General features: G+C 39.9%; 1 protein-coding gene across 3 annotated transcripts in view; it reads left to right on the top strand.

Annotated features, from left to right (window-relative positions):
* The window catches only part of LOC140494518 (lateral signaling target protein 2 homolog), a 225,080-nt gene that overhangs the window by 143,872 nt on the left and 59,431 nt on the right, over positions 1-21,777 (top strand). For all 3 annotated transcript variants that reach the window (XM_072593784.1, XM_072593802.1, XM_072593793.1), the window contains one exon: positions 4,295-5,698. In XM_072593784.1, the coding sequence (XP_072449885.1) occupies positions 4,295-5,698 (1,404 nt within the window). The remainder of the gene's footprint in view (positions 1-4,294; positions 5,699-21,777) is intronic.

Raw genomic sequence — 21,777 nt, 5'->3', positions numbered from 1 at the left:
TTTTCAACCCACTCTGCTCTTTTTTGAGTCCTCATTTGTTCTCCACTGCTCCATGAAATGCTTTGAGATTTCTTTATACTAACAGATACTGTAAAAATAGAAAGTAATTTTCAGAAATTAAGAAGCCGAGAGGAACAGATTGAACTGGTAAGGTTTATTTGGTAATGAAAACTATAGTGCTTTGGAATTTTACAACACAAGTGAAATGTACATGGAGGTGCTAGATTTTCTGAAGTTTTAACTCAATCAAAAGATTATGATTGAGTCTATTTAACTACCTCCCACACCTCCAATCTAAAACTCTATCGTGAATTATATCCAATCCTTCATTTCCCACTGGGTGATATATTTAAGTGACAGTGAAGTGCAATTACTTGATTTTGCACGCCCCCACCCCAAGTTTCACATCATAGTAGTTTTCTCATTCCATGTCCAGAACTCTGCAAATTTATACTTGCTGGACATTTTAATTTATTGCATCTTGACATTTTGCTGATAATTCTGTCAGAAAACTGATTTTGGAGCTGCAGTGTTTTCAGGTGTTGCAACACTTGAATAATGACAACAATTATTGTAACAGACCATATGTTTGATATGTTGTATGGTTTATACTTCAGATACACAAATGTTAACGGAAGATGCTAATGGATGTTTGCCACGTGCAAATTCGTTCCGATTGTTGAATTGATAGTACTATGGCAAAACATTACTTTGCAGAGCCTGGTGTTGCTGTATGCAGTGGGCATTATATTTGTAATTGAAAAATGTGGTGCTGGAAAAACACAGCAGGCCAGGCAGCATCCGAGGACCAGGAGAATCGACGTTTCGTGCAGAAGTCCTTTGAAGGCCTGGCCTGCTGTGTTTTTCCAGCACCACATTTTTTAACTCTGGTACTCCAGCATCCGCAGTCCTCACTTTCTCCCATTATATTTGTAATTGCCTTGTGTAGCTACTTCCTAGTGCAAAAGCTGATGTTTTATCTTTTGTCCCATGTCCCAGTGAATGTATCCCGAATATATAATGTTTATTGTTCAGTATGGCATGGCCTCAGATGATGCAACATCTTTCTTCGACAGATCGGAAATATATTCTGAGGCAGAACTCCATTAAAAATAGGCTAAGTATAAAGAGTACATTAAAACTGTTTAACCTCTGATTTTTTTTTCACATTGCAGGAATAAAAGACATTTTGTTGAATCTTTTCATTGATACATTTCACAAGAAATACCAAAGTGGGGAAGAAGTATATATGAGAGGAGAGTGCTGATTGGTTGCAAGTAGACTCTGATTGAAATGTTGCAGTGGAGAATACACCAATTAAATGATGACTGAAACTAAACTGTCAAGCTTTATTTAAGTTATCTGCAGGCAGCCTAACTCTGTTCGAAGAATTGCCATCATAAATGAAATAGAAAGTGACTGTCACCCATTTAGTTGTACTGAGAATGTGGAGAGTGTGTATATGTTTTTTTTTAATCTATAAAGACCAGCATCTATGTATTAATAATGTATGTAGCTTCAAGTACGTCCAAATACACTATATTGCAAGCTTGACTGAGATCTTCTATTAGTTGACTGCATAATTATTTGCACACCCAGGATTATTTAGCATATGATGTCCACTTGCAGAATCAAATCTAATGTTATGAGTATTGAGTTTTGCAAGTGCAAGTTGTTTGGCTTCAGTCAGTGGCTGGCTTTGTGCAAACAGCCTTGTATCTCTATCATACGAAAAATTACTCATTTGTATGTTAGGTTAGCAGTTTTTTTGACATGATGGCAACATGCATTTGTATTGATACTACATAGTCACAACATAGAGTCATAGAGATGTATGGTATGGATACAGACCCTTCGGTCCAACCTGTCCATGTCGACCAGATATCCTAACCCAATCGAGTCCCACCTGCCAGCACCCGGAACATGAAACAACTAGCTTCATATGTTGCTCAAATGTTTGAGATAGCTTCTGCTTCTAGAGCAGTCTGAGGTCAACCGGGATACTTAGCAAATTTATTCAATCGTTAGATGTGTGTTTTGCTGGCTGAGCCAGGATTTACTGCCTGTCTTTAGTTATCCTTCAACCAAGTCCATTTGCTGTAGGTAGACCCAAAATTTTGACATTGAAGGAATGGTATAGAGTTGTAGAGAGGTACAGCACGGAAACAGACCCTTCAGCCCAACTCATCCATACCAACCAGATAGCCGAAATTAATCTAGCCCCATTTGCCAGTATTTGACCCATATCCCTCCAAACTCTTCCTATTCATATACCCACCCAGGTGCCTTTTGAATGTTGTCATTAAATCAGCCTCCACCACTTCCTCTGTCAGCTCATTCCATACACACACCATCCTTTGCATGAAAAATTTGCCCCTTAGATCTGTTTCAAATCCTTTCCCTCTCACCCTAAACTATGCCATCTAGTTCTGGATTCCCCCAACCCCTGGAAAAGATCTTGTTTATTTACCCTATCCATGCCTCTCTATATGGTGACCCCTCAGCCTCCAATGCTCTAGAGATATTTGAGTCTGAATGGTGAGTAACTTGGAGGGGAACTTGCAGGTGTTGGTGCTCCCCTATAACTACTGTACTGTCCTGTCCTTCTAGATGGTAGTGATTGAGAGTTTGGACGATGCTGTTTCATGATCTTTGGAGAATTTCTGCAGTGCATCTTGTACATAGCAGTAGTGTATGTACTGAGCATCAATGGTGGAGGAAGTGGATGTTTGTGGATGATCTACCAATCAAGCGGGCTGCTTTGTTCTGGATGTGTTGAGTATTGGTGGAGCTGCACCTATCCAGGCAAGTGGGGAGTATTCTATCACACTCCTAACTTGTGCCTTGTAGGTGGTGGACAGGCATGGGGTATCATGAGGTAAGTTAATTACTGCAAGATTTGTAGCTTCTGACCTGCTATGGTCCCCAAGATCTTGACAGTATGGAATATAATAATGGTAATGTCATAGAATGTGAAGTAGTGATGTTTAGATTCTCACTTGTTGGAGATGTTCATGATCTGGCATAAATGTTCAGGGCCAAAATGATGACAGTAGTCTCATTGAGTTTGCATGATCCACAGCAAGAAATTGTCTGACCATGGTGTCTATTACACTACAGGATAGCTTTAATGCATCTTATTTGAGTATCAAGCATGTACAATGAAGAATTGCTGTGGTCCTCTTTTGAGTATTTGCAGGATTGCACTGACAGCCAATTTAGGATAGTCACTTGAGCCCATTTTAGGCAACTGCTTATTAATACAGAGGACCAAGTGAACATGTAGACATAGTTATCATCACAGTTCAAAAAGTTATTTTAAAAAAGAACTGTGGATGTTTGAAATCAAAAACAAAAACTGAAATTGCTGGAAAAGTTTGTGTGATGGTGTCCCTGGTAGTGATACTATGGGTCTGAGTGGGATGTCTGGTTTGTGCACTTTAGGTAGTCCATAGAATCTGGGGGTGTTGTGCTTTCAGGTTTCATTCTTTGTAGGTCAAACCTGATTATCTGTCCGTTTTTTTGTTGGTTCCTCAGTGTGTTGTTTATCCTATTGGTGAGTTATAGGCCATCACCATTGCTGGAAAAACTCAGCAGGTCTGGCAACAATTGGAGAGACAGTAGAGTTAACGCTTCAAGTCCAGTGACCCTTCAGAACTGATGGTAGCTAGGAAAAGGTTAGTATTTATGCAAATGATAGGTGGAAATAAGGCACAAAAAGAGAGAGAAAAATACTTTGCCAGACGAAGGAAGGGATAAGGGCCAGTCTGGGGGAAAGAATAGCTACGAATGGGGACTATGAGTAGCTGTCAATGGGTTGTATGTAATAGCAGCTGATGATGATGACAAGGTTTCGTGTGTAGGAGTTTGGATCAGGACATGAGAGAAGGTGCCTCCAGCCCTAAAATTTCTGAACGTGATATTAAGCCCAGAAGGCTACAGAGTTCCCAAGCGGAAAATAAGATGTTGTTCTTTCAGCTTGTACTGAGCTTCACTGAGGCAGAAGTGTTGGCCAGGAGTCCACTTGCCAATCCATTGTCTCCTTCAGACAATAAAATGTTGTTTTTTCCCATTGCATTGATAATAATGGGAATCGTGGTGATGGTTGCAAGGTGAAAAGCTTCAACAAAATGTCTTTATTTTTCAGCAAGGTTCAAGTTCCACAATATCAGATGATGATTTATTTTTTCTTATAATTAACAAAGTATTGGAGCAAAAACTTGAAAATTACTCCGTTTTATTTAATGGCATCCCACTCTTCCTCAGTCTTGTTTTCTCTCGCCTCTCTAATTAGGGACCTACTACAGACATTGACAGAAGATGAGTTGCACACACTTGAACGTAACCTGTGTATATCTCAGGAGGGTGAATTTGCTGTTGATCCAGAGGTACCCTCTCCCATTCCTCCACCTGTAGTTCCTGATAAACTCGTTCAAGATAAATTGTGTGTAAAAGCTGAAAATACAGACGCTGAACTTGCATGTTCAATGCAGTATGATGAGGAGGAGCTGGAGCAGCTTAACTTAATGGTACACAGGGTGGGGGATGAAATGTCCTGCCTGCTCTCTCCACCAAGTGCTTGCCAGTCACCAGCTCATAAGACTGTGCTGAATAATAATTGTAACCCAGAGGCCTCTACAAACCCCGAGCTCTCTGGTGTGAGGCATGAAGCTGAAGAAGAGGAACGGGTATTTTTCATGGACGATTTGGATGGTGCAGGTGAGGCTTTTGCGGGAATGGACACTTTGAAGGAATCGCTCACTTTGGCTCCTGATTCTTGTCCACCTGATCAAGCAGACATGTTGCCTCTTTCACATGATGATGAAAACATGGGGAGGGATAGTTGCAATGAGCAAAATTTAGAGACAAAAGAAGTACTACACAAACCAAGCAATAATGATTCACTACCTCTGCACGGACAAGCCAATCAAAAGAAAAATAACACAGCAGAAATCTATTGTAACTGTTTGGATATATCAGAATCCGGTTCTTACCTCAATGGTTGGACTGTAGGTACTGATGATGTACAACCTAGTGAAACTGCAGAAAAAATAGCACATAGGACTGGTGGAATGAAAATTTCTGCAACTGTTATCTTTAACCCCAAATCTCAGTCCATCACTTGCTCCTCTGAAGCGGAGAGTATAATAAATTATGATTCAGTCTGCAGTCATGTTTCTCCTGATGATTCCCCAAAGCTACGCCCTGCTGAAATGAAAAATGGTGTAAATCATTGTGTCCACCTTGCTGTGACTCCAGACAATACAGTTGACAACATCTCTGAGCCAGTGGGGATCAGTTCATTGGATGATACTGTTGATGTTGCAGATTCTAATTTTCATAAAGGAGAGGATCAGCCATGTAAAAGTAACTGTGGATCACCTTCACAGGAGAGGATAGAAAGTGAGAGTCCAGGTGAATCATGGACAGAAAGAGCTATCAGCAGACGGGAGCACAAAACCTCCAAATGCAAGTGCCTGGCACAGTCCTCTGGAAAACAGACAGAAGGAGGGCAACAGACAAAAATAGAAGTATGTTGCCAGCAACGAAAGATGGAAAAGAGGAAGCTGCCAATTGGAGTGAAGGCAAGTAGAGAAGAACCACAAGTTAAAGGCAGTATGGTAAAAGACGAATCCGAGGAAGATGGGAAAGTCCAAACTGTTTCTCACCTGTCGGAGAGCCACAGTACGAAGCAAAGGTAATTTTAAATTGCTGCCTAAAAGACCTCCTTTGATAGGTTGCATTTTTGTTTGTTTGGGATGAGGTGGATAAGAATTTGTTAGATATTTTCATGAGTTTTGGAAAAATTACAAATACAGTTGCTATGAATTATATGTAATTTTCAGCAGAATTTGTTATAGTCATTGTTATATTATCTCTAAGACTGCATGTTCTGATAAAGTTTATAATGTTGAACAATGCAGTTTCTATTTTTAAAATTAATGAATATTGCTTCTCCATATGGTTCTTTAAAAATAATGTTATGGAATACTATTGACTTGTAAAGTACACCTGCCGAGGATCAAAAATCTTTACGCAGGATCGAAAATTCCTTTTCAACATGGTGCTAATCTTACTTCAGTTGGCTTCTTTATAGGTGACCATACAGGTGCTAATTATATTTTTGCTTAGCACGACTGAGGATTGATGTTTAGCATGCAGTACAGCAGATGGAGTTCGCAAATCTGCAATTCAACATTGGAAACTGTGAAATCATATGCTTGTTCAAGATTTGATAATTAGCAATTAGCATTGAAAACCAAAGCCTCTAACCTTGTTATGTGCAGTGCACACAATGTCTATCAGCTATTGAAAGAGTGCCTTTAAATACCTATGCTTTTTTATATATGAATTGTTAACTTGCAATCATTCCTTTTCTTTTAGATTTTCTTTTTTCTGCTGTCAGTCAAATGTTCTTGTTTATTTATGAGCTACCCATGAATGATTGCTGGAAAAAAATTGAGGAAGCAGATTGACTGTCTAACTTCTTAAAATGATGATGGTCACTGATATGGTCAATGAAAACAGAACTCAACTTTGAAGCTTTTATCTTGAGTAATTTGTGGTGTTAATTATAAAGACTTCAATTGGTGAAAGAATAGTTACAGTCACCAAAATCGTTAACTGGATTTGCTCACTCAATCCAGACATATGCAGACTTGGCCCAGAATTGGACTGAGGAGTGGTAAATGGAGTTTAATTTAGATAAGTGTGAGGTGTTGCATTTTGATAAAGTAAATTGGGTTTAGGACTTATACACTTAATGGTAGCATCCTGGGGAGTGGTACCAAACAAAGAGACCTGGGTGAAGGTTCATAGTATCTTGAAAGTGGAGTCGCAAGTAGATAGATAATGAAGAAAGCGTTTGGCATGCTTGCCTTAATTGGTCAATGCGTTGGGTGTAGAAGTTGGAAGGTCATCTGTGGCTGTACAGGACATTGGTTGGGCCATTTTTTTTTTGGAACACTGCATTCAATTCTGGTCTCCCTGATAGCTGAAGGATGTTGTTTAAACTTGAATGGTTTCAGAAAAAGTTTGATTTACAAGGATGTTGTAGGGAGAGGTTGAACAGGCTGGGACTATTTTCCTTGGAACATCAGAGGCTGAGGGGTGACCTTATAGAGGTTTGTAAAATCATGAGGGGCATGGATAGGGTAAATAGACAAGGTCTTTTCCCTGGGATAGGAGAGTCTAAAAAAACGGCATAGGTTTAAGGTGAGGGGGAAAGATTGAAAAGGGACCTGACGAGTAACATTTTCATGTAGAGGGTGATGCGTGTATGGAGTGAGCTGTCAGAGGAAGTAGTGCAGGCTGGAACAATAACATTTGATAGGGATCTGGATGGATATGTGAATAGGAGGGATTAAAGGGATATGGGGTAAATACTGGTAAATGGAGCTAAATTAATTGAGAATATGTAGTCAACATGATCTGGTTAGACCAAAACATCTGTTTGTGTTGTACAACTCTATGACCCTAACTCAAGTTCAGGGCAGAAAACGAACAAGAAATATTACTGTTTTAAGAATCTGTCGCCACAGTAGAATGTTCATTTTAGTTTTTGTCCACATGATTTCTTATCTGTTACCATTACCTCAGCTAAAAACACTTCGAGACATAACGAATGAAAGTTGTCTTCAGAGTGGGTGAGAAATTTGGAAGATGCCTGTGCAGGTGACCCAAGCATGTCTTGTATGCAGTTTTGGTCTCCCTGCCTAAGAGAGTGTATACTTGCCATAGAGGGAGTGCAGCAAAGGTTTACTAAGGCTGATACTGGGATGGAAAGACTATCCTGTGAAGAAAAATTAGTTTGACTACATTCAATAGAGTTTAGAAGGATAAAAAAGGATCTGATTAAAATGAATAAAATTCTAACCGGGCTGGAATACAGAAAGAATGTTTATTCTGTTTGGGAAGTCTAGAATGAGGGATCACAGTCTCTGGTAATGGGGTAGGCCATTTAGGACTGAGATGAGGAAAAAGTTTCTCCTAAGGATAATAAACCTGATGAATACTGTGGAGGCCAAAAAATTGAATGTATTCAAGAAAGAGGTGGATATATTATTTTGATTTTAAAGGCATCAAGTATGGAGGTAAAGGGAATGTGATGTTGAAATAGAGGAACAGCCATGATCGTATGAATGGTAAAAACAAGGACTGCAGATGCTGGAAACCAGAGTCCATATTAGAGTGGTGCTGGAAAAAAACAGCAGGCCAGGCAGCATCTGAGGCGCAGGAAAATCGATGTTTCGGGCAAAAGCCCTTCATCAGGAATAAAGAGATAAATGATCGTATGAATGGCCTACTCCTGTTCCTAGTTTGTGTTATCCGTTAAAACATTGGACCTTATAATGCAACCAAGTCATTTAGCTCACAGTCTATGTTGACATTAATCCGAAGTCTTGTCCTAATCATACTTATCCACTGTTTCCATATCCCTTTATCCTCTTTACTTCATTCGCCAATCCAATTTAAGCTTGACTGTTGACATGTTTTCTGTGTCAACCACTGATGGGAAGTTTCGCATCTCTCTATTGGATACTTTGCCTTTTAACCATGTGTATATGGTTTCTAATGCGTTGCGCACCCAGTGGAGATTTAGTCTGTTTCTGTACATCCTTTTGTAATCCTAAATACTTCTATTATATTGCCTGTAATCTATTCTAGCATTAAAAAGTACTTTTGAAGTTTTCTTAAGGTATGCATTTTCTTAAGGTATGCGTTTTCTTAGTCCACATCCTAGTGAATCCTAATGATTCTGGAAATCTGAAACAAAATGCTGGATGCTGCAGAAATTCAGCAGGTCTGGTGTCATTTGTAGACAGAAAAACAGACTTAAAGTTTTGAGTCCTTTGACACTTCATAAAAAGTGAAATGTCAAAATTGAGTTATCTGAATGTGGAATCCAGTGTTGCACTCAGAGACCTTGAAGTTTGAGACGCTTCCCATTACCTTTGCTTTTATATGCATCAGATAATTCTATTGCCTTTCTTGTGTTACCACATGGGTAAACACCCCTGCTGAATTTACATCAGCAACACAGAAAAGATTTATCCTGTGCAGTAATCTGTGAGAATTCAAGAGGCCAAGAACTATTTAAAAATTGACAACTTTTGGACTAGATTGGGTTGGGATATCTGGTCGGCATGGACGGGTTGGACTGAAGGGTCTGTTTCCATGCTGTACATCTCTATGACTCTATAACTCCTCCCTCTAGCCTATCTTTTACTTTCCATTCTATAATACTTGTCTGATAAAACACGAGTAAGATTTACCAAAAATCCAAATTTTAAAACCAGGCAGTCGCTGAATTTCCCTTTTATATCTTCCTCTTCAGGTTTTCTGTTTCACTGGTCATTGATCGATAATGGTACCTTTTTAGAGAGCTGTGTTTCGGGCAGTCTGTATGTGCTGGTGGCTTGGCAGTTCTCTCCCTCAACTGTTCAATTTTTCCCGATCTTATACCCCAAAGCAGCAGATTGATTTTAATTTGATTGAAAGTTGGTATTTTGAGGTATAATTTAAACTGATTGATTGGCCGGATTCAAATTTATTTTTGTCTCAGAGCAACTCAGCCACTGCTAGCTACTAGATCAAACGTTACATCACCATCCAAGGTATTTATATATAGGAGAAAAGCAATGTTTCCAGCAATGACTCAGGGTGAAACTGCCATCTATCATCCTCCCCTCTGGAAAAACTACCATTCTTCACAACTCACTGCTTCAGTTCTGAAGTTAATCCAAGCTGACCGTGATCCTTTTTTGTCAAACACTACCTTTAAAATCCACGCAAATAACATATGACATACCCTTTGTCAAACCTGTCTAATTTTTGTTTAAGGAAATAATCTATTATTGTGACACAAGCTTTTTTGTCTATTGATTGTATGTATGTATGTATTTATCAAGAATTGGAAAAGATGACCCTCACCTGCTCAATTACACAATGGATTTATCATGTAATTTTCTTGAATGAAATGTTCTGTAGTTTCATTATCTTGTAGCCTAGGTTTACGTCCCTTTCTGTTAGCTTTACTTGTTAGTCTCCCATTTTTTCCCGTTAAGCCTCATGAATAATCATCATTTGCAACGTATCTAATGTCATAATCTCAAGTACTTAAAAACAATTGAAATTCCATTCAGCAGACGGTGACCTCTCCCATAAATGTTTTATGGTTGATTATTTGTGCACAATTGAAAGTCTTTGAAACCATATTTTATAATATGGTCCTACCAATAGGGCGAGGTGAAGGGGATGTGCAACCTTGCTGAAGTCAGTCATTTGCAGGCATCAATTTAAACAAACATTTAAAAATGTTGAAATGCTGTATGGTGTAGAAATGTTTCTGGTGATAAAATGTAAGGTTTATTTTACACAAACTCAGTCATCTTTATTTTGCAGAACATGACTTGAGTAGTATCAAAAAGGGACAAGTCATCATTTATTTTCATCTGTCATTTGCTTTAATTCATTCATGGGATACGGGTTTTGCTGGCTAGGCCAATATTAATTGCCCATTCTTAATTTCCTGTAGAAGATGGTGAGCAAGTGCAGTTTTCCATCACACTCCATAATGTGGTTTGCAGATAACAGGCAGGTTTTGGAGAGTCAAATTATGAGTTATTCACAGCAGAATTCCTAACCTCTGACCTGCTGATGTGGCCACAGTTTGATATGGCTAGTCTAGTTGAGTTTCTGATTAACAATAATCTCTGGAATGTTAATAGCAAGTGATTTAGCAAGGATATTGCAATTGAATGTCAAATGGTGTTGATTGGATTCTCAGTCATTGGAGATGATCTTTTCTTGCCACTTGTGTGGCGTGAATGTTACCACTTGTCAGCCCAAGCATGCAGGATGTCCACATCTTGCTTTATATAGGCATGGACTGCATCATTATGTGTGGATTTGTGAATGGTGCTGAACATTGTGCTTTCATCAGCAAAAATCTCCACTTCTGATTTTGTATGGTGGAGGGAAAGGTATTGATGAAGTAAAGGGGGTGGATCATAGAGTCATACAGCATGAAGTCATACAGTCTTCAGTCCAACTCATCTGCACTGACCAGGCGTTCCAATCTGACCTAGTCCCATTTGCCAGCACTTGACCCATATCCCTCTAAATCCTTGCTATTCATGTACCCATTCAGATGCCTGTTAAATGTTGTAATTGTATCCACCTCCACTACTTCCTCTGGCAGTTAGTTCCATACACAAACCACCTTCTGCATGAAAATGTTACCCTCCTGTTCCTTTTTAAATCTTTCCTGTCTCACCTTAAACTTATGCTGTCTAGTTTTGGACTCCCCCATCTTGGTAAAGAAAGGTATTGTCTATTGATCTTATCCATGCCCCTCATGATTTTATAAATCTCTCTAAGGTCCCCCCCTCAGCCTCTGACTCTCCAGAGGTTTAAAAAAAACCCAGCCTATTCAGTCTCTCCCTATAATTCAAACCTTTCAGTCCTAGTAATATCTTGGTAAATCTCTTATGCACCCTGTCAAGTTTAACAACATCAGCCCTAGAGAAGGGCAGCCAGAATTGTATGGAGTTGTCTAAAAGTGGCCTCATTGATGTCCTGTACAGCCGCAACGGAACTCCTGCAACAATTTATATTATGTAAGGAGCAGGATGCAGATTGGTTGGCAAATGTCCATTGGTCATGACATCATCGTGGAGCATACACCGGGGAATGGTTGTCCTCAAGTTTTTAAAAACTAAAACACGTGGTAGCGATATGCCATGTGAGTGCCCAGGGGACCATGTCCCAAGCTTTTGTTTAATTAAAAATTACCAACTTATGTACAAATTCCTCTCGTCTGCAGAGGTCCAGACCTTGGTTATAAATACATGCAGCTGCTATCTTAAACTAGTGATTTGTGTAATCATGTCAGCTTTAGGATTGTCTAGAAAGAGCTTCCTAATCATGGAATCATGTCTGATGTGGGGATACTCTGTTTTGCATTTTATAAGCATAGACTACTGACTATGGTCAGTAGCGTGCTTATTGCAAATGGTTGAAGTGCTGTTTGAGACAATGCATCACTAATTGGGCATGAATCCAATGCCTGGCATCATGTGGCCCTGAGACTCAGCTAACACATTATAGTACTTGTGTGATCGGCAAAACATGGCTTCACAGCAGCAACCATTTAGAGAAGTCAACTCATGTTGCTACTGTATAGTAGCAGCATCAAATAGCTGTTTAACACCCGTTACTGAAATGTTTGGGACAACTAACTGTAGGATAATTCAAAGAAGACTAGTCACTTTTCGGGTCTGAAAGAAGTGCTTTAGATTAATTTGTGAATTTGCATTATATACAGTGATAGTGACCTGTTCACGGTAGCCATTATCCAGCAGGATAGCTTTCATGTACAGCATTAAGCTTACGCAATTAGCAAATGATTTGGGTCTTATTTATAAGGTTGCTGACTAATTCGTGGAATTAATTGCTGATCAGCATATGAAATCCCAATATATATTCTGATCATTGAAGGTAAACTTGCATCAGCAAGTTTGAGAAAATTGCACAAGTACTATTCTCCACTAACAGAATGCTAAAACTAGCCCAAAACACACAGCAAACAAATGATGTGATATTTGAATTCATAGTCATACCCATAGAGATATACAGCAAGGAAACAGACCCTATGGTCCAACTTGTCCATGCTGACCAGATATCCCCACGCAGTCTAGTCCCACCTTCCAGCACCTGGCCCATATCCCTCCAAACCCTTCCTATTCATGTACCCATCCAGATGCCTTTTAAATGTTGCAATTGTACCAGACTCCACCACTTCCCCTGGCAGCTCATTCCATACACGTGCCACCCTTTGAGTGAAAAAGTGTTTCCATGCTGTATATCTCTATGACTATGACTGTGAGTATCGGTGCAGTGGTGAGATGTCAGACATGTAGGTCTCAATGCCTGGTGGATCATCCCAAGCAGCAAGTACTTCCAGCTGTTCACAATAGGCAGAGTACTGACAATCCTCAACCACTCCTTGTTTGCAAAACTCAGGACATGGTGTTCAAAAGTGTGTTCTGTATATGTTTATATATCATCCTTTAATCAGACTTTGACCTCTTGATTATGATTATTAGCTGTTGGTGGCAGGCTGAAATCTAGAATTTTTGATATTGCCCATAATGGTTTCGTTATCAATGCAAGGTCAAAATATCACCAGCTAAGTGCGGTGGCTTATTGTCGTTGTGCATCCTTCACTGTCAGATCATCAATTGATATACAAGTATTGCTGCAACTGTGCACAACATTGGAATGCATCTAAATTACTGCGTATAGTTATGACCTACTTGTTTAAGGAGGCAAATACACATGGGAGGCAGTTCAGGGAAAGTTTACTGGGTAATTCCTGAGATGAAGAGTTGTCTTGTCAGGAAAGGTTAAAAGTTAGGCCTATGTTAATTAGAATCTTTATGAATGAGTGATGGTTTTGAAACATATATAATGTTCTGAAGCAGCCTGATAAGGTAAGTGCTGCCAAACTAATCAGCCCCCTTTTTAAAATGGGGACTAAGATTTTTTGGGGGGATTGCTTTGTAGAATTATTTTCTCCAGAAAGTAAGTCATTAAATTTATTCAGGACTGAGTTAGACATATTTTTGTTAAGTAAGGGAATCACGTGTTATGGGTGGGCAGATAGGAAAAGTAGAGTTGAGACTGCAATAAGATTAACCATGAAATATCGTGTAGGAGAAAGTGAGGACTGCAGATGCTGGAGATCAGAGCTGAAAAATGTGTTGCTGGAAAAGCGCAGCAGGTCAGGCAGCATCCAAGGAGCATGAAATATGACAGAGCAAGGTCATAAGGATGAATGGCCTGCACTTGCTCCTTAACCCTATATTCTGTGTAACAATTAAATGTGGTTTGAAATTATGCAGCATTTGGTAACAATCCCAACTGTGCCAAAATGATGCCAAACACCAGTTTAAAGTTATCAGTCATAGAGTTTTTACAGCAAGGAAAAAGCCCCTTAATATGGCTATACAAAGTTAAAAATCACATTACACCAGGTTCTAGTCCAACAGGTTTAATTGGAAGCACTAGCTTTCAGAGATGATGAAGGAGCGGCACTCCAAAAGCTAGTGCTTCCAATTAAACCTGTTGGACCATAACTTGGTATTGTGTGATTTTTAACTTTGTACACCCAGTCCAACACCGGCATCTCCAAATCATAATATGGCTATGTCAGCCAATTATTGCACCTATCTATTCTCATCCCGTTTTCCAGCACTTAGCCTAAAGACCTGTGCCTTTGAAAAATGATAGCATTCAGCTGTAGGCTACTGCTTAAATGTCTCAATGGTTCCTGCTTCAAATATCCTCTTAACCTTCCTGCTTAACCTAAAATTGTGACAGGCTTGCAACGTAGTTTACCTATGCTTGCAACACTTATGGACTGGACAACTATTTAAAATCTTGTTCATTCACAGGATTCGGTCCTCTGTAGACATTGTGACTTTCAAAATAAACAAAATTTGGGGAGCACTTGTGCATTTCCCATGCCATACCTCAGTCAGTCTACTCTCCAACATATTAGCACCCATTTTTTCATGTAGTAGAAATCGTTGTTCCCTTTAGAACTTGTATTCTTGCATCTGTCCTGATGAATGCAAGCTGAAAAGCTTCAATAGTATGCCCCTCTTCTTTGAGAAATGCTCAATAAGTTGTTTGGCATATGTTCTCCATCTACTGGTCTCTTTGTGTGAGACCATCCATCAAGCTCTATCCCTGGGTAAGATTTTTTTAAAATATCTTAAGTATTTTATGTTTTTAAACATCTGTCCAGTCCATAGGTATTGTGATCTGATATTTGGGGTGTGCTACCTTCTGGCTGATGTGAGAAACTCCATATGAGTCAAGTATGATTTAATAAAAAGTCACATGTCACCAATCCGGGATGTGCGCATTACCGGTTCTAAAGGCATTGCAGTAACAGTAATTTTTTAGTGTCAGGCTAAAATAGGTGTAACTACAATGTTAACCCACTTTTTGAAGGGAAAAAAATCTTCATTGAAGTTCCAAGCTGTCAAGTGGGCTGTGATTTATGTGCTCAAAATTTAAAGTTGTACCTTATTTGTATTGAACTTTCAGAAGCAATACTGTGACAGTGAAGAATATTAGCCCACTCAATTTGTTCTTGTGGCATTTGCCACACATGCTGGAACTCTCACCTCTCATTTGAAGCTTGTGATGATGTTGTCACTTTAAAAAGATTGTTTTGTTCTTGGTTTTTATCAAGAGAGGTCATAAATGCAGAGGTGCCAAAATGTCTGGAAATGTCGACTTGAACAATGGCTGTGGAGTGACCAGTTCTCCCAGTTAGGTTGTTTTTCCTATTTTGTTTCATTTTTAGCAGGCAAGGAGAAACTACTGCAGTCCGAAATGTTTCCATGCTTCAGTAGATGATCCCTGGCTGACTTTTCTCTCTGAAATCTCTCCTGCCTGTCAGACCTGTGTTTAAATTAACTTTTTGCCAAGGGGGTCTGTTTTATGGGATTTTACGGGAATGGGAACAGCTCCTTCGTTAAGTTGATGTATCGAGTTGGTTGTGTTTTCAAATAGTTAAATTTTTCTAAATTCTATTTTCTTTTGTTAAAAATCACAGAACACCAGGTTATAGTCCAACAGGTTTAATTGGAAGCACTTTTGGACCGCTGCTCCTTCATCAGGCAGGTGGCAACCATCTGATGAAGGAGCAGTGCTCCAAAAGCTAGCGCTTCCAATTAAACCTGTTGGACTTTAATCTGGTGTTGCATGATTTTTAACTTTGTACATCCCAGTCCAACACCAGCATCTCCAAATCATGCCTGTTTTCTTTTGTTAGTGTTTCAATTGTCGTGTTTAAATAAACTGTGTTTTGCTTAAAGCTGAGTGGATTGACCAGCTGCATCATTCCTTAAAATGAGAAAAAGTTAGGGTCTGGGCTATCTTCTTAAAATATTTTGGACAGGTCTGGCCTGGTCCATAATATAGTTTTAGATAAACCTTAAGTTTGGTTGAGCTGAGAATGTGTGAAGTGTCATCCTCCTGCATTGAAAAGTGTCTCATTTTATCAATATCCCCAAGCTTCAACCTGGAATCCTTGATATCTACATTTAATTGATTCAGGTACCATGCAATCCATCCTTAGTTGTCAAAAGTTTATGATAGAACCCTTCTTGGAAGAGGGCAGAGGAATTAGAGCAATTTTATTAAATGCAGAAGTTTTAAGCATGTCATCCAGACTGTCCACTTGTAATAAGGGGAGGGAGGCATATTGTTAGATTTTGTAGTTAAGGATTTTAGTGAACAAAGAATGGGAATTTTTCCAGTGTTTTTGTCATAATTTCTTCCTCAATGAACCCCTGCCCCCCCCCCCCCCCCCCCCCCACCCCAAAAACCTGATTTTTGTGTATATCTCATTGTGCGCAAGATGTTCAGCCAAACTAAGAATAGAGTATTTACGTTGAAGATGAGTGGTTAGCCAGGATGGGGGCAGATTCAAGTGAGGTAAAGGATTAAAAAAATGAGAATTTCTTATACATGTTGAGTTTTTAATAATATAGAATAGACTATCTAAAAAGCAGAGGGAAATTATGCAGAGCATTTTGGAAAGATCAGGTGCATGGAATGAAGTGGGTAATCTTTTCAAAATATTAAGCCAAGGTTTGGTGACCTAAATCGCTGCTTTCTCAACATTTTCCAAGATGATCCAATTTCAATGTTTGAAACTTCTGTGACCCAATCATAGAATCCCAACAGTGTGGAAACAGGCCATTAGGCTGAACAAGTCCACACCAATCCTCCAAAGAGTAACCCAACCAGACCCATTGCTCTACCCTATGACTCTACATTTACCTCATGCACCTAATCTACACATCCCTGAACACTATGGGCAATTTAGCACGGCCAGTTCACCAAACATGCACATTTTTGGATTGTGGGAGGAAACCAGAGCACCTGGAGGAAACCCATGCAGACACGGAGAGAATGTGCAAATTCCATGCAAACAGTTACCCGAGGCTGGGATCTAACCTGGGTCCCTGGCACTGTGAGGCAGCAATGCCAACCACTGAGCCACTGTGTCACCATTGACTTAAACTATTTAAATTGAAGGAAAGGAGAGAAGGTCTTTGAGAGTAGAGGACTGGCAAGAAAAGACCTGGGTTCAATCGTGAAGAAACTGAGCCCTGTAGTGTTCTTTGCCGTCTTGGAGCTCACTGCCTCAAAACCTAACTTTGGGTTCCAATTACAGTCCTGACCCCCATCTTTGGAAGCCCTGACCTGTGTTGCGAAAGTCTCTGATTGAAGTACAATAGTTATTGCTTCACAAGGTTTGTGAAGGTTTGTAGCTCAGGTTGAGGTTTAGGGTGTAGGTTTGCTCGCTGAGCTGTAGGTTTGATATCCAGACGTTTCATTACCTGGCTAGGTAACATCATCAGTGGCGACCTCCAAGTGAAGCGAAGCTGTTGTCTCCTGCTATCTATTTATATATTTATATATAAATATTTATAAATAGAAAGCAGGAGACAACAGCTTCGCTTCACTTGGAGGTCGCCACTGATGATGTTGCCTAGCCAGGTAATCAAACATCTGGATATCAAACCTACAGCTCAGCGAGCAAACCTACACCCGAAAGTTATTGCTTCATGGTAATCTGTTTGCAGTGTACAGTATATGGAAGTTTGGTGAGACAAGTCGCAATATTAGTGCAACTTTTCCTTTTCTTGCACATTTGTGCATCATTCTTTTGTTTTTGGAAAATTCCTATGTTTGAGATGCCAGTAACAGAATTAGTACCCCAACAAGATGATTGCTTGTTAACTCTGAAGTTTGAGATATTTCTCCTTTCTGTTTTCTTCAGAAAAGAGTTGGACAAAACATTTGATGTTTATAGCAAATTGCTAAATAGTTTTTCATTGTGTTCTGTCTATAGGTAAGTTTGTCTGTGTTTACACTGGGGCTGTTCCCCTCATTTGAAACCAACACATTTGTAAAGTGTCCAAGAAATGGTGAAAACAAATTGGAATGTACAATATGGAAAAGAAACATCTAATTGAATTAGATTATACTTGACTAGTTGATCTGTGTGGCATTTCCCAAAATAAGTTCCATGTATTTGGTTTTAATTCCTCTGTCAGATCTCCTTTGGAAGCAAATGGCTGATTGGTGCTTCCTTCTCAGGATGGCAGTTGGTGACAAGTGATGTTCCACAAGGCACAGTGTTGGGGCCACAACTTTACACTTATATATTAATGATCTAGATGAAGGAACTGAGGGTATTCTGGCAATGTTTGCAGACTATACAAAGATATGTAGGAGGACAGGTAGCATTGAGGACATGGGAAGGCTGCAGAAGGGTTTGGACAGTTGAGGAGAGTAGGCAAAGAAAGTGGCAGATGGAGTACAATGTGCAAAAGTGTGAGGTCATGAAGTTTAGTAGGAAGAATAGAGACATGGACTATTTTCTCAATGGGGAGAAAATTCAGAAGTCTGAAGTGCAAAGAGACTTGAGAGTTCCAGTCTAGGATTCTGTCAAGGTTGAGTCAGTAGTTAGGAAGCCAAATGCAATGATGGCACTTATCTTCAGGGCACGTGAATATAAAAGGAGGGATGTATGTCTGAGGCTCTATAATGCTCTGGTCAGACCCCATTTGGAGTATTGTGCACAGTTTTGGGCCCCATACCTCAGAAAGGATGTACTGGCCCTGGAGTGTGTTTAGAAGAGGTTCACAAGAATTGTCCCAAGAAGGAAAAGCTTTACATATGAGGAACATTTGAGGAGTTTGGGTCTATACTTGATGGAGTTTAGAAGGATGAGGGGGGATCTAATTTAAACTTACAAAATACTGAATGGCTTGGAGAGAGTAGATGTTGGGAAGATGTTTCCATTGGTAGGAGAGACTAGGACTTGAGGGCATAGCCTTAGAGTAAAGGGAAGGCCTTTTAGAATGGAAATAAGGAGAAACTTCTTCAGCCAGAGAGTGCTGAATCTATGGAATTCATTTCCACAGAAAGCGGTGGATGCCAGGTCATTGAGTATTTTTAAGACGGAGATAGATAGGTTCTTGAGTAAGCCAGAAAATGGGGCTGAAAAACTTATCAGCCATGATTGAATGGTGGAGCAGACTCAGTGGGCTGAATGGCCTAATTTCTGCTCCTGTATCTTATGGTCTTAGCCTTCCTGCTTTTAGGTTTTGCAAGTCATTCTGAATGAAGCAACTGTGATAATATTAGACCTCTGAGTGGCATCTATGACAGTGGGAAATGATGAAGCATTGGGACTGAAGGCGTAGAATCAGTTTTGGTTGAGAAAAAAGTCCCTGGTGTCAGTAATCTGTTGGTCCCCAAACTATTTCCGCAGTGGGGCACAGAATGAACCAGGGCTTATAAGAAAAGTACAGCAATAATCATGAGTGATTTTAATATGCATACAAATTGGATTAATCAAATTGCTAAGGGTAGCCTTAGTGTTCAGTTGAATGTATGAGTGTTTTTGTTTTGGTTTGGAGACGCATGTGTTGGATTGAGGTGTACAAAGTTAAAAATCACACGATACCAGGTTGTAGTCCAACAGGTTTATTTGGAAGCATTAGCTTTCGGAGCTCTGCTCCTTCATCAGGTGATTGTGGAGAATAAGATTGTAAGACACAAAATTTATAGCAAAAGTTTACAGTGTGATGTAACTGAAATTATATATTGAAAAAGACCCGGATTGTTTGTTAGGTCTCATCTTTTAGAATGACCATGTTGGTATCAGTTCTTTAATATGTAAATTGCAAAGCTTTTTTTAAAAGTTACATTCTCAAGTGAATTTAACAATTGGTGTCATGTCGGCCCAGATAAGGTATTGAAGACGTTAGCTCCCAGTGAGGCTGTCTGTGCCACAATGATCAGACTGATTCTAATCTGAAAAACAGATTTGCAGAATCTTACGTGGATTCATGCAGTTTTTGAGCAAAGTAAAATGTAATTCTGCAAGTACAAATTCACCCCACAAACGTATGTGTGTGTGCGCGTATGGGTGTGTGTGTTTGGAGGTGGGGGGGTTAGTGTGAGTATAAAGGGGTTTAAGTCTGTTGGAGGGTGTGTAGGAGTGTGTGTGTGTGTATAGTGCAGTGGGGTCACCTGTAGTGTGACATGAACCCAAGGTCCCAGTTGAGGCCATCTCCATGATTACCGAACTCTGTTAGGCCATTCGGCCCTTCGAGCTAGCACCACAATTCATTATGATCATGGCTGATAATCCACAAACAGTATTCTGTTCCTGCCTTATCCCCATAACCTTTGATTCCACTATCTCTAAGAGCTATATCCATCTCTTTCTTGATAGTATCCAGAGACTTGGCCTCCACTGCCTTCTGGGGCAGAGCATTCCATATATCCGCCACTCTCTGGGTGAAGAAGTTTCTGTTCAACTCTGTTGTAAATGGCCTACCCATTTATTTTTAAACTGTGTCCTCTGGTTCTGGACTCACCCATCAGCAGAAACATGCTTCCTGCCTCCAGAGTGTCCAATCCAATAGCCAGAATGTCCTTCCTCAGATTTGGAGACCAAAACTGCACACAGTAATCCAGGTGCGGTCTCACCAGGGCCCTGTACAGAAGGACCTCTTTGCTCCTATACTCAATCCCTCTTGTTATGAAGGCCAGCACATCATTAGCTTTCTTCACTGCCTGCTGTACCTGCATGCTTGCTTTCATTGACTGATGTACAAGAACATCTAGATCTTGTTGTACTTCTCCTTTACCTAACTTGACTCCATTCAGATAGTAATCTGCCTTCCTGTTCTTGCCACCAAAGTGGATAACCACACATTTATCCATATTAAACTGCATCTGCCATGCATCCGTCCACTCACCTATCCTGTCCAAATCACCCTATATTCTCATAGCATCCTCCTCACATTTCACCCTGCCATCCAGCTTTGTGTCATCAGCAAATTTGCCAATATTACTTTTAATGCCTTCATCTATGTCATTGAAGTATATTGTAAACAGCTGTGGGCTCAGCACCGAACCTTGTGGTACCCCACTAGTCACTGCCTGCCATTCCGAAAGGGACCCGTTTATCACTGCTCTTTGCTTCTTGTCAATCAGCCAATTTTCAATCAGAGTCAGTGTTTTGCCCCCAATACCATGTGCCCTAATTTTGCTCTCTAATCTCCTATGTGGAACCTTATCAAAGGCTTTCTGAAAGTCCAGGTACACTATATCCACTAGCTCTCCCTTGTCCATCTTCATAGTAACATGCTCAAAAAATTCCAGAAGATTAGTCTAGCACGATTTCCCCTTCATAAATCCATGCTTACTCTGACCTATCCTGTTACTGCTATTCAAATGAGTTGTAATTTCATCTTTTATAATTGACTCCAGCATCTTTCCCACCACTGACGTTAGGCTAACCGATCTATGATTCCGTTTTCTCTCTCCCTCCCTTGAAAAGTGGGACAACATTAGTCACCTTCCAATCCGCAGGGACTGATCCTGAATCGATAGAACATTGGAAAATGATTACCAATGCGTCCATGATTTCAAGAGCCACCTCCTTAAGTACCCTGGGATGCAGACTATCAGGTCCTGGGGACTTTATCAGCCTTCAGACCTAACAGTCTATCCAACACCATTACCTGCCTAATATAAATTCCCTTCAGTTCATCCATTACCTTAGGTCATTCAGCCACTGTTATATCTGGGAGATTGCTTGTGCCTTCCCCAGTGAAGACAGATCCAAAGTACCTTTTCAACTCTTCTGCCATTTCCTTGTTC

This window comes from Chiloscyllium punctatum, chromosome 2, assembly GCF_047496795.1.
Source record: "Chiloscyllium punctatum isolate Juve2018m chromosome 2, sChiPun1.3, whole genome shotgun sequence".
Classification (NCBI taxonomy): Eukaryota; Metazoa; Chordata; class Chondrichthyes; order Orectolobiformes; family Hemiscylliidae; genus Chiloscyllium; species Chiloscyllium punctatum.
The sequence above is the reverse complement of the archived record's forward strand: the minus strand, read 5'-3'. Positions and strand labels throughout refer to the sequence as shown.